At 46.5% G+C, this 12,838-nt stretch overlaps 1 protein-coding gene across 1 annotated transcript in view; it reads left to right on the top strand.

Annotated features, from left to right (window-relative positions):
- Nucleotides 1–580: 580 nt before the first annotated feature.
- Nucleotides 581–12,838, top strand: part of bahcc1b (BAH domain and coiled-coil containing 1b) — a 47,665-nt gene continuing 35,407 nt past the window's right edge. Inside the window, exon 1 of the mRNA XM_086140537.1 lies at nucleotides 581–988. Coding sequence (XP_085996663.1) covers nucleotides 817–988 — 172 coding nt within the window. The 5' untranslated portion in view covers nucleotides 581–816. The remainder of the gene's footprint in view (nucleotides 989–12,838) is intronic.

Raw genomic sequence — 12,838 nt, 5'->3', positions numbered from 1 at the left:
CGCCATCATTTACGGTAGAAACCACTTGTCTCTCCCGTGGACGCGATGCACGACTTTGCCCCTCACGTCTTTCCACGCTTGCCCCCCCCCCCCTTCCACACACAACCCAGTTCCACACCCACGGAGGTCCAGCTCGTTTTGAAGCGGCCTTAAGCGTCACCAAACTCCGGGGTCTTTTTTTTCCTCCCCCATTTCATTTCCTTAATGAAGAAACAGCCCGTGTGCGTTATTTGCATCGTGCACGGTCACAGGACGATGAGGGTGGCGGTGTAAGTGTGTGTGTGTGTGTGTGTGTGTGTTTTAGATCTTCTGTCTGGGTCGAGGGTTTTCTGCAGATCCACAAACTCCGCACAGCCACCCTTTTTATCCACCGAATAGACTTTGCTCACCTGGCTGCCGGTGCAGGTCGGTGCCATTAATGTTGGCATGTGGCGTCTTCGAGCGCCGTCGTGGAAATTGAATTTTCCTCCCCCTTTTCCTCCCCCTTTCCCCCTTCTAAACACTAACAGCGTCCGTCTCCGGGTGCAGCAGCCTCCTCCATCCCGCGCCCTGACGCGTCTCCCCCTGCCTTCTGTGTTCCAGGACATGCCGGGGAAGCCGCTCCGGCCCCGCCGCGCCGCAGCTGCGCTCCACGCGTGGGGACCCCGGAGTTCATAAAAAGGGATTATTCGCATCTGACGAGAGCCCATCGGTGCCTTCCGGATTTTACTTTTTTTTTGGATTTGGGATTTATCGTTTTTTTTTTTAATCTTTTTTATTTTTTATTGTTTTTTTTTTTTTTTTCTTCTTCTTTTTTTTAAATTTCCCCTCGCCGGGATGGAGAGCAGAGATTTCGCTCCTCCGCACCACCTCCTGGCGGAGCGGGGCGCGCTGGTTCACAGCGCCGCGTCTCGGATGGCGCCGGGCGGCCACGGCTCCGTGCAGCACCCCGCTCACTTCCAGCCCGGGAAGTACTACTCGTCCCACCTCTCCATGGCTCCGCATTCAGGTCAGAACTCTCTTTTTTTCTCTCTCTTTTTTGCAAAGAATATATTTATCTCTCTCTCACTCTCTCTCTCGCTCCCCCCCCCCTCTCTCTATATATATATATTTATAAATATGAAAAAATAGATATATGAAAAAAAGATAGCATTCTGAAAAATAAATTTACAAATAAAAACAACACGGTAGGAGGTGCAAATACAGGAATTAACTGTCACTTTAATTCTTTTAATCCTGTTGATTTTATTTTAAAAATAAACATCCTGTTTGTTGGAGAGGCGCGTAAAAGATACAAAAAAAAAAGAAGAAGAAGAAAACGAGAGGGGGAGATGTTTGTCATCCAGACGTCTGTCGCCGATGAGATTAATTCAGGGGACATATTTGTGAGTTTGAAGACTTGTGGGGAATCTGGAAATAACCCGGTTGTGATCACGGAGGGATTAGGAGGCGTAATCTGCTCGTATATTTCTATGGTTTCATCCATTAGGAAAGTGCTAATCATCGCCATTTGATGTAATTAATTAGGATTGGCTAATTCATCTGCTTATATTTCTCATTAAACAATGAATTGAAGCTATTAACAGAGCCCCCCTTTTAAAATTTTATTTTATTTTTTATTATTTTTGCACCGCCGGGTGTGCACAACCCCAGCGCCGCGGTCACAAACGCAGGGGGGGGTCGCCGCCTGGAGGGGGGTGGGTGAGTGTAGGGGGTTGGGTGTGTGTGTGTGTGTGTGTGTGTGTGTGTGTGTGTGTGTGTATGTGTGTGTGTGTGTGTGTGTGTGTGTGTGTGGAGGGAGGGGGGGTCTCTGGCTAATAGAGGTGCGGGTAATACCAGAAAATCCGGTTTCTATATTGAGCGGGGACGTGACGGGGTGCGAATGGGTTGACAGTGCATGCATTAGATTTAACAAGTAGCTTTGGTATCCCGTCTCAATAGGGGAGGAGGGGACGGGAGGGGTACGTGCACGCGCATGTGTTCCCGTGCGTGATAGAAAGAGAGAGGGAGAGAGAAAGAAAGAAAGAAAGAAAGAAAGAAAGAAAGAAAGGCGCAGCTTTAAATCATACAGCGTCTTCACACCGGACTGGATGAATATGAACGTGTTCGATCAGACATCCCATTCATTACCCCTCCGCCCCGCAAACGCCCCGCAAACGCCGCGGCCCCTCGGAGCCCCGGATGCGGGGGGCCCCCCGGGAGACGCTCCTCCGTCGTCCTCCGGCGTGCGTGAGAGCCACTTACCCACCCTGCCCCACCCGGCACATTTGCATATTCATTAGTTTGTGCACAACAGCAACACCTAAGTAGTCGACAGCTCCAACATTTCAACCTCCTCGGGCGTAATTAATAATAAATGAACGCATATAGGTGGATGTATTCACGATTTCATGTATGCATTTATGTGTTTTAGCTCAACCGTGCGTTTCCACGCTGAATAGAGATGTAAATACATGTGCATGCATACATATGGAAATTGATATTTGCAATTCTGTACTTGTGTCATAAATGTGAAATGTTGTGTAAACAAATGCTATCACAGTAGGGTTTAATAGTCAACACGTTAATGACGGGTGTGTTGTATTTAACAGTCCCCTGAATTTTAATTATAAATGATACTGTATTTAAAAATAACCACATTTCACAAGGCGGATTTCAGCGAGATAGAATATTTTATGACTTTCCCGTGAACCGCCCGTCTCTTTATGTAGCCGAAATAACCCCCCCTTTCTTGTTTACACCCGTTGGTCAAATCCGCGTGTTTGAACCAACACATGTCCAACCTGCATCACAATTTAAACAGATTATTCTCCACACTGACTTGATACCGCCGCGCGCCGACATGCATTTTGGTCTAATTTTTTAAAAATGATTCTGTAATGTTAGCGTTGGATGGAGGGGGCGCGGGGGGGGCATAGTAATTCAGGGTGATAATGCTATTGAAATATATTCAAGAGGGCCTCTCACTGGGTCTCAAGGTGCATGACACTGTATTGAGCTTCCAGATATCCAGACTCTCCATGCATGTCCCTGATGGGGTTTTGACTGACATGATGGGCATAGAGGATCTCTGTTTTGGGATGGGGGTTGGTGCATGTATGTGTGTGTGTGTGTGTGTGTGTGTGTGTGTGTTTGTGCGTGTATTTGCTGGGAGGGTTAGGTTGGGGGGTTACCTTTGTGCTTGCCCTCCTCAGAGATTCAGAAAGCTGTATGCCTGGCCCTGGGCCTCAGCACAGGGGGTAGGTATGATGTGGGGCTGGCCATATTGTTGGGTATTACACACACACACACACACACACACACACACACACACACACACACACACACACACACACACACACACACACACACACACACACGGTTTTTCCGTTCTCACAAGTTTTCAATGGAGATCCTAAGGCTAAACTTGTCCGTCCCCCTGTTTTTTTTTCCCCCTCATATCCTGGAAAACCTGCAATCCATCAGTTTGCCGAAGCCTCTTATTCAGACCGGCGCGGTGTCTGCTTGAATATGGTCTCGCTTGACGAGGTGATGGAATGACAGCCGCATACCAATACCATAAGACTCAGCCCCTGTTTGATAAACCCCCCAAATGATCTTACACAGGCGTTTAGATTACTGATAGGAGTAGTGGGAAAGCTTTTGTCTCTCTGTCTGTCTGGCTGCCCTCCTGTTTCTTTACTTTGCTGTTTTTCAGGTTTTTTCTTTCTTTCTTTCCTCTTCTATGTTAGCCCAGGGCAATAGTTGTGTGCGTGTGTGTGTGTGTGTTTGTGTGATTAAGGTTAGGTCTGGCCTGCAGTAGCACAGGTGTGCAGTATTATGGAAGGCGTGGCAGAGCTTGTCATTGAACAGGTGTGTTACTTCCCAGACAGCAGACGGTTTTGTTTACATGACCGTGTATATGTGTGAGAGTGCGTGCATGCGTGTGACCTAGTAAGACACGCGCACACACACACACACATACACACACACACAATGGTTAAATTTACGATAGTTACGCGTGCACACGCATGTAGCCTCATGTACAAAAACACAGCTCGTGCTTTGTCGCGTGAAAAAAGGAATAAAGAGTAAATGTGACGTTTGGGTTGAATGAGATAACCTTTGACCCCCTGCTTTTGTTTCGCCTGGTCGTCCCCGACCTTCGCCCCCCCCACCCTCTGCTTGTTTGTTAAATCCTGTATTTTGCACGATGGCGCAGCGTCCCATCCATTCATCATGACTGTGCCGCCAACATCTCCCATCTCTTAGAAGTTTCACTTTGATCCTCCGGGCGGCTAAGATGGGATACACCCCTTCAACCCCCACCTGCACACACACACACACACACACACACACACACACATGCAATCATGTCACGTGTTATGGGGGTTTGTTTGTCAGCGGCTGTTTATGGATTTACATGAAGCTTCATAGACAAGGTGCACTTTGTGTCCTGTGCAGGTTCTGAACAAAGACACGGGGGTGGGGGATGCGGAAAGGAAGGATGTGAACAGGGTGGAAACGATAATCGTGAGTGGATGGATGGAGTGGAGAATGAAAGGGAAGAGGAGAAGGAGGAGCGGGGGAGGGGGGGGGAGTAAAAGAGGCTGAATGTTTCCACCTGGTTGGTAATCCAGTCGGATTACGATCGCCTGACGGCACCCAGTGGCCGTCGTCCCCGCTGCCTCTTGTAAGTGCGAGAGTGAGTGAAAGCGAGAGAGTCACTTGCCGCTGTCTGTGTGTGTGTTTGACACACACCGAACGTGCGCATATGAGTCAGCAACGGGCGAGTCTCAGACAGACTTCGGCTCGTCTTTACTACCCGGGGCACGAAGGGCATATCCCGGGTGCAGCGTGCAAGACGACCCCCTGCGTGGAGCAGACAGCTGGTGGAGGCTCCGGCCAGCTGAGCTGTGATTGGACGCAGTCAGGAAGAGCAAACTGTCAATTTACTTCGCTGCAATTCAGACATACTGTAAATATTGGTTTGTATTTCACCCGAAGGCGAGCGTCTGCAAATCCTCTGTTTCTTGTCCTGCTCACATTATTGCAAAACTCATTTTACACAAGTCAAGCCAAAGGTAAAACAGGGAGAGAGAAAAGAGGAAGAAATTGAATGTGACCATATTTGAGACATTAAATGGATGACAGAAAGCCACGAATGCATTTCCTTTCCAACGCTTTGATCGTCCGGGCAAATGACGGCACGCCATTTACATAGATTCCACTTATCCGCGCCACATCAAGATCGCCACGATCAATAAAGTGATCGCATTTCATTCCCCTGAAAAGGTCACGCAATGGGATCTGAAATAGTAATGGAAAAAAAAACAAAAAAAAACAATGCAACTCCGTTTGATGTCGGACTTTTGAGTGAAACCGGCGTTTGTTGTGGAGCACATTTGCTGCCGGGACAGAGCGAGGCTTGTCTGGTCTGCAGCTCCCATCCAACACAAGAGCAGCTGCTTATTGTCGGCGGCGGTGATTTGAAGCGTTTGGTTGCGACATCTCCGGGGTGTGAATACACACCGCCATCTGATGACTTGGCATGTGAAAGGAAAGCACCAGACTTTCTCTGTCCATGTGCTCTTTTCTATTTCCCCCCCTCTTTTTTTTTTTTTCTTTCCCACTCCTACCCCCGTCCCCTCCGCCGCCTCCACCCATCTCTTCGTTCCCCTTTAACCACATCGCCACCCTCCCTTTTCCTCCTCTCCTTCTGCTTTCCTCTTTCACTTCGCCTTCATTCTGCCTTCGATCCTCTCACCGTTTCGAGTGGTGCTCCAGCCCTCCCCTTCCTCCTCCCCCCCCCCCTCCGTCACTCTCCTTTATTTTCAATCGATCCCTCCACCTTTTTACATCCAGTGCATTTCGGTCCAACTCCCCACACACCCATCACCTCCTCCTGTTGGAACAGACCAGCATCTCTCAGCACTCCTTCTATTTCTGTCTCAATTTCAGTCTGCTTCCTCTCCCACCTCCCCCTTTTTTTTTCACATTGCCTCATCGCACCCCCTCCCACCCCCTCCCACCCCCCACCCCCCACACACTTTGTGACTTTGTACATACACTCAAGTACTCCAGTTGAGGACAAATCTGAGGCACTTGGACTTTATTTGAGTCTCTTCTTTTCGTGACTCTTTCAATTTCATCTGCACGTTACGATATTTTAGCGTTTTAGTCAGGGAAAACACCTGGTTGACGGTAAAACGCCCGTTTAATAAGCAGTAGCTGTTGTTGGACGCAGCCACGCCGTGCAAAACTGCAATACAACTAACTGTTTCCGCTCAATTCCAGGTGAAAAAAAAACGACTTCCTCGCACCCCAAACCACACCCACAAAATTCCCAGCAACCCCAAAATCGCACAGAAAACAAGCATCGACATAAACCCCAACATTCGTGACTCGCTACAATATCTATGAAATGTGGTTCATCGAGAACAAACAAGCGGGTTGAATTAATGAATTCATTGGGAGTGAATACATTGTTACAATAATGTCTCTACATGTGCAAAAATCAAATCTCCTGGTTTCACAAGCGTAAACATGCACTTTTACTCACGATCGACTCTGAAGAAGTTTGATCTGCAAAAGCGGCACCTTAAGTGACGCCTTTTTTCTTTTTAAATATTTTTTTTGATACAATACAACTGAATTATTAACGCGAACATGCTTTGCAGACTAATCCATAATGGATGTTGTCATTACAGCGAAGACAAGAGATGTACAGTCTTGTATTATCCACAGCGGGCGAATTTATGTCTGATTCTTTGCATCTATTTTTCCAACGCCGATGGTGCTACGTCACCGGCGTCGCGTTCGGTGCCTTCGCTTCACGGAGGGATTTGAATACTCCCTCCTCTTCCTCCATGTCGCTAAATGAGAAGTGACCCGAGGCCTCGGCGAGATGGCGGGGAGAGTTCGGCGCCGCACCTTTTGAAGTCAATGGGGGGAAAAAAAAATAATTACATTTTAAAATACAAGCAAAACATAAAGGAGCTTCTCGCTCCATACGGGGGGGGGGCTTTGTGTGTGTGACTGTGTGCAAGCAGGGAAATACAACATGCCGGGTTTCATGTGACTATGTGGCGGGTATAGGTGATGTGACGAAGATCTGTGTGTGTGTGTGTGTGTGTGCTCGCGCACGATTTCCCGATATTTTACGGCCCTCCTTTGTCAGAAAGGGTCAAGGCAGGCTCCCGGTTGCGCGACGTGACAGTGCGGTGACATCACTCTGCAGGGGGACAGACATGATGTCACAGTCTCGCCAGATCCACAGGTCCGCACCCCTCCTCCTCCTCCACTGCCACCGCCGCCGCCGCCGCCGCCGCCGCCCTCACCCAGCCTCACCAGTTTGAAAATACACACCGCAGAGCTCGGCTATGCAACCACAGCAAACCCTATAGCGACGGAGGACACCTGATACAGAGCGGCTTTTCATTGGCTCGAGGGTCACATTTACGCCTGACTCATGGACACTCGAGCCGACTTGTTTGATTCCCTTCTTGTGTTTTGCCTCTCTATTCGACTCATTTCAGCTGTTTGGCTCATTCATATTGTAATGGCCTCCATTCAGGCGGGTCAGTTTGTTTTGCTGTCAGGGGCTCAGATGGATGGAGGGGGGCTGGAGGTTCATCTGGAGGTGAGGTTAAAGGAAGGCAGGGTGTTCCGACTACCGCTGGAAGTTTTTTTTCTTTTTTTTTCCACAGTGGCTGCTGTCATACAGATTGAACACATCGGTGTGAGAGAAAGGTGCTGTGCTCTAACATAGGACCTACGTGCATGTGTATGTGTGGTGTGTGTGTGTGTGTGTGTGTGTGTGTGTGTGTAAGAGAGATAGAGGGAACAAGTAAGAAATAGAGAGAAGCAGCTGTGTGGAACAGCATGGATCGTTACACAGTGACACACATGAAAGCATTAAGTATATTCAGGAGCCTTTGTTGAATATACATGGAGCTGAGTGCAGCATTGTGTGTGTGTGTGTGTGTGTGTGTGTGTGTGTGTGTGTGTGTGTGTGTGTGTGTGAGAGACTAAGAGTCCCTCCCATGTTCTTGCCTGAGCTGAGAGTAGTGAGAAAGAAAACAAGAAAGGAGAGAGAGAGAGAGCTAGTGAAAAAAAAAAAGATCAACAACAACAAAGATCTGTCATCAGTCATTCATGGCTAATCAGTCTCGTGGGATGCACGCACGCACACACACACACACACACACACACACACACACACACACACACACACATGTACACGTGCAATTGCGCATACAATGCCGAGGTCCTAATCCTACTGGGACTGCCTGTGCCTGTATGTGTGCCTGTCTAAATTTTGGATTCAGGCTGATTAAAAGCAAACTCTCCCTTTTTGCATGTCTCTCCCTGCCTCGATTTCCTCTCCCTTCCTCTCTTTGTTTCTTCTCCTCTTCCTCTTTGATTGCTGGTAAAGTGTCTCTTCTCCTTCTCAATATTTTTCTCTTTTGTCTCTTTAATAACCAGCTCCTGTCTTTCCCCGTGGTTTTGATCTGTGTTTTTGTAATGTTTGGAACCATGTGTGCATGCATAATATATAGGGACTTTTGTGAGTAAGTGTGCACTTTATCTCTGTTTTTGCATGCGTGTGCTCATTCCTGCTTGTGTGCGTGTCTTTGTGTGCGCGCACTTCTTAGTTCCTCGCGTGTGTTCACATGTCTTGCTTCATGAAAACCTCTTGGTCTTGTTCTTGTTTTATCAGCTCTCATTTGTTTAAGCTTTGTCTTTGTTTCTTTTTTTTTTTAATAAAAATAGAACTCTGGACTTGTTGCGCTGTTGCCAAGGCCAAATGAGATATTAGTGAATGAAAGGAATTTGCATTTTAATAAATAATCCCAGCCAGACACATATCATGAACCATACAGTCGTATTAAGTCAGCAGTAAATTGCCAAATTAGAATAAAGGACTTGTCTCCGGAGTTTTTTACTGCAGTTGCTTTATTACTTTGATAGCATGCAGTTTAAACCGTACAGATCAACACAAATCAAAAAGAAATATCTCTAATTCTCCGTTCTTTCATTCATTATCTGTACTGTTTAGCCTGCAATCAGGGTTGCAGGGGGATGGAACCAATCCCGGCTGTCATTGGCCGAGAGGCAGGGTTCACCCCGGACTCGTAGCCAATCACAGGCCTTCATATAGAGACATACAACCAGTCACCCTCTGATTCACACACCTGGGAAATTTAGGGTCTCCAGCGAACGTCCTGCATGTTTTTGGACTGTGGAAGGAAATCGGAGAACCCTAAGGTAGGAACACCAGGAGAACACGGAGGCATCGCCTGTGAGAATCCAAACGATAATTCTCTGTTGCAAAGTTAATTGAAAATAATGATTTAATGGTCTGATCAAAAAACAATATTTCTAGAGCTTATGGAAGTCCAGTTTTTAGTCAAACTGTCATTGTCATTTCGTAAAAGGTTCTTGCATGCAAACAAATATTAAGCGTTTTGTCCGCGCTCTTAAAATGCCTCAAATCCGGAATTGCTGGTCCTGAGCCTGTCTGAGGTGTTAACCACTGCAAATATCTCCTCTTAATTATCCATCAGTGTTCTTGTCAAAGTGCATTAAGCTCTTCTGTGCTCCATATTTCCAAGCACTGAACACGTGGCACACTGCGCATGCTAAAATGTTTATTATTCACTCCAAACGATATTCCCACTGTATCGGCATCTCTGCACGGGGGCAGATGTGCAAAAAAAATATTCTTTTAATCGACTTGAAGTGTCCAAATTGGAAAAACATCTAATTGGAAAAATCTTTTCTTCAACCCGACATGAAAGGGGAAATCTCGATCCCTGTTTTAGATTTCAATTCAAAGCGCCCGGATTGGCGGGGAAGCGTTGCGCCTGGAGTCGGTTAATAAATGTGGAAGCTGTTCATGTTCATCTAATAATCGATGGAAGCCCCCGGAGGAGACGCGTCCTGCACTCGAGACCCGCTTCTGGAAGAAAGTATAGCTGACTTCTTGTGTTTCTAAGGTGGAATTTCGGGGGAAACACGATCCTTTGTTCAAGACTTGTCCTGTTTAAGTCTGCGTAATTGGCGTACATGGTGTGGACACGAGGGCCCGGTCCCGTCCAGCTGCCGGTGAACGTCGAGGACAGCTGCCCTCATTATCGCGGCGTGAATGACGATCATTCTGACGCGAGAAAATACGCAGCGGTGCGAAATCATCGGAGCGTTTATCTGAACCGAAACGACGTTAATGGTCACAAAGTTGAAAAAGGCATTGTTTCCATGTGATCATGAAGACGCCGCTAAACTTGTGTTTCTTTGCGAAGGTGTTTGATCATTAGTGTTCTCCAACTTCACTGGTGTTTCAGGCAGTCGCAAAATACACACGGGACGTTTGATATCTGTGTTGCGATCGAACCGCCAGTAAAGCGCGTTTTGAATAAAAATGCGAACGGCTCGGTTGGGTTATCCAAGAAAATTCCGCGACTTAGCTGAGAGCATTTTCGAGTCCATGACTGGGGGTGTGGAGAGAAGATGGATCCTTCATGGCTGATTAGCTGCTTGGGAAAATGCCTTTTTTTTTTTTTTTTTTGTTATTTTGCAGTGCACGGCTCCCTCCTAATATTCTAGACTTTTCATTGCCTTCCATTGTAATGACATTTTGTCATTTACTAAACTCGTCCGAAATTATGATTTGCTCTGTAATTAATAGGGAAATGATTTTATTTTTTTTTCCTCTCACCGCAATTGTTCTCCATCCCCTCTTCTTTCCTACAAACCTCCATTGTCTTTATTTCATCTCTGCACCGCTCACTAATAATCCTCCATTCCTGTGTAAATATGACATCCATGAAAGGATATGAGGGACGGGAAACCTGCTCTGAAATAAGGTCAGACTAGGTTATTCCCACCTTCTTTCTGCCTCCTCACACACACACACACACACACACACACACACACACACACACACACAAGCACGCTCTCTCTCTCCGCCATCCTCCTTCCCCCCATCCCTTTCTTCAGCTCGCTCCCTTGCCGCCTCTCTCTGGCGCTCACTGTCTGCTGATCCTGCTCTTCTCCCTTGTTTAGTCTCTTGCTGCCCTCACACACACACACACACACACACACACACACACACACGCACTCACATACACACACACACAAGCACACACTTACTGTCTGACGCCCACGCGCACACGCATTACACAAGCAGACACACACACGCTGACACCTGCATGTCGAGCCGTTGAGGGTCTAATTTAAGTAAAGTGCTTCTCCAGGAACCACAACCCCTCGACTCACGATGGCGGAGGGTGATACGGTGCGGCGTGGGTGAGCACACACGCAGTCATGTGTCGACGCACACATACACACATCCTGCTCCAGTGATACTGAGATATGACTCTCTGTGGTGTGGGATTGATGGAGGCGCTGTAGATAGCTTGTAAGTAGCATACTGTAATAATAATGTGATATTTGATCCCCTGAGGGAAATTCACCTTTTTCTGGGCTGCTGGGGGAACTGCAGGGTCTGTTACAGGCGAGCAGGGGTCGGCGGGGATCGGGTATCCAGCCGGAGGACGTTTCATGTCACCAGAACACGAACCGATACATGACGTCGTGTTCGCCGGTCGACGGATGCCGCCTTCCGCGCTTCCGTTGTGTTTTTCGTTTCCCACCAAAGTTCAGCTGAAACGACGGCAGAAAGCGGGCTAATCTGGAACCGTAATCTCGCATATGCCGTCAGATGCATTGCCCTCAAGTGCTCCCATTTGCGTATCTCAAGTCCCCGGGCGAAGCTAAATATGAGATGCAGTAAACACAAAGTACGCTCAAGTTAAAACGAGCACTTGTACATTGAAGGTTTTAATAATGTCATTAGTTTGTACCCAGTTAGCTGATAGATACTGAATATACATGAAGATGCTACTATTGATTTCTTGACCTTTTTATAGCAGAAGGAAGGAGCCGCGAAAACAACATGTCGGTCACCGAGCGCGGCGCTGCAAGACGATCGCACCGCGCCGCCATTAATCCCTTTCCATTTTATCCCTCGTTTGTACTATAAACTACGAAAATAGTCCGAAAACATCAGATATAGAAAAAAAGTGTCTGTTTTAAAAAATAAATGAGTGACTTTTTAAACGCCAAAAAAAAAATCAATTTTCAAAAACACATTTATTTAAAAAAATGTCATAATATTGCATTAGTGCTATATTGATTTTGTTAAATAGCCTGGGAATATGTTTAGCGCCAGCTACACTCGTATTTAAAACATCCAGAAATTATTTGTGCGTGTCTGTGTGTGTGTGTGTGTATATATATATATATATATATACACTGCTCAAAAAAATAAAGGGAACACTTAAAAAACACATCCTAGATCTAAATGAATGAAATATTCTTATGAAATACTTTGCTCTTTACACAGTTCAATGTGCTGACAACAAAATCACACAAAAATGATCAATGGAAATCAATTGTATCAACCCATGGAGGTCTGGATTAGGAATCACACTCAAAATTAAAGTGTAAAAACAAACTCCAGGCTGATCCAACTTTGATGTAATGTCCTTAAAACAAGTCAAAATGAATCTGTGTTGCTTCCTGAGTGGACACTATGATTTCACAGAAGTGTGATTGACTTGGAGTTACATTGTGTTGTTCAAGTGTTCCCTTTATTTTTTTGAGCAGTATATATGAATCTATATATACATATGTGACAATAAGAGCATGTTTTGCATGTTTTCTAATGCGCCAATGAGGTGGATTGGCATCAAGCTTGTATTGTGTCACTGTGTCCGCCCATCACACAACAAACAATGAAACACGTGTGTGTGTCCTCATCTTCACCACCGGGTCACGTGCTTTCTGTTGGACTCACTTGCTCTTTCTCCGGTCC

This window comes from Fistularia commersonii, chromosome 33 (assembly GCF_037954325.1).
Source record: "Fistularia commersonii isolate RoL2024-O1a breed Wild chromosome 33, RoL_Fcom_v1.0, whole genome shotgun sequence".
Classification (NCBI taxonomy): domain Eukaryota; kingdom Metazoa; phylum Chordata; class Actinopteri; order Syngnathiformes; family Fistulariidae; genus Fistularia; species Fistularia commersonii.
Note: the sequence above shows the minus strand (reverse complement) of the source record. Positions and strands in the feature narration are given on the sequence as shown.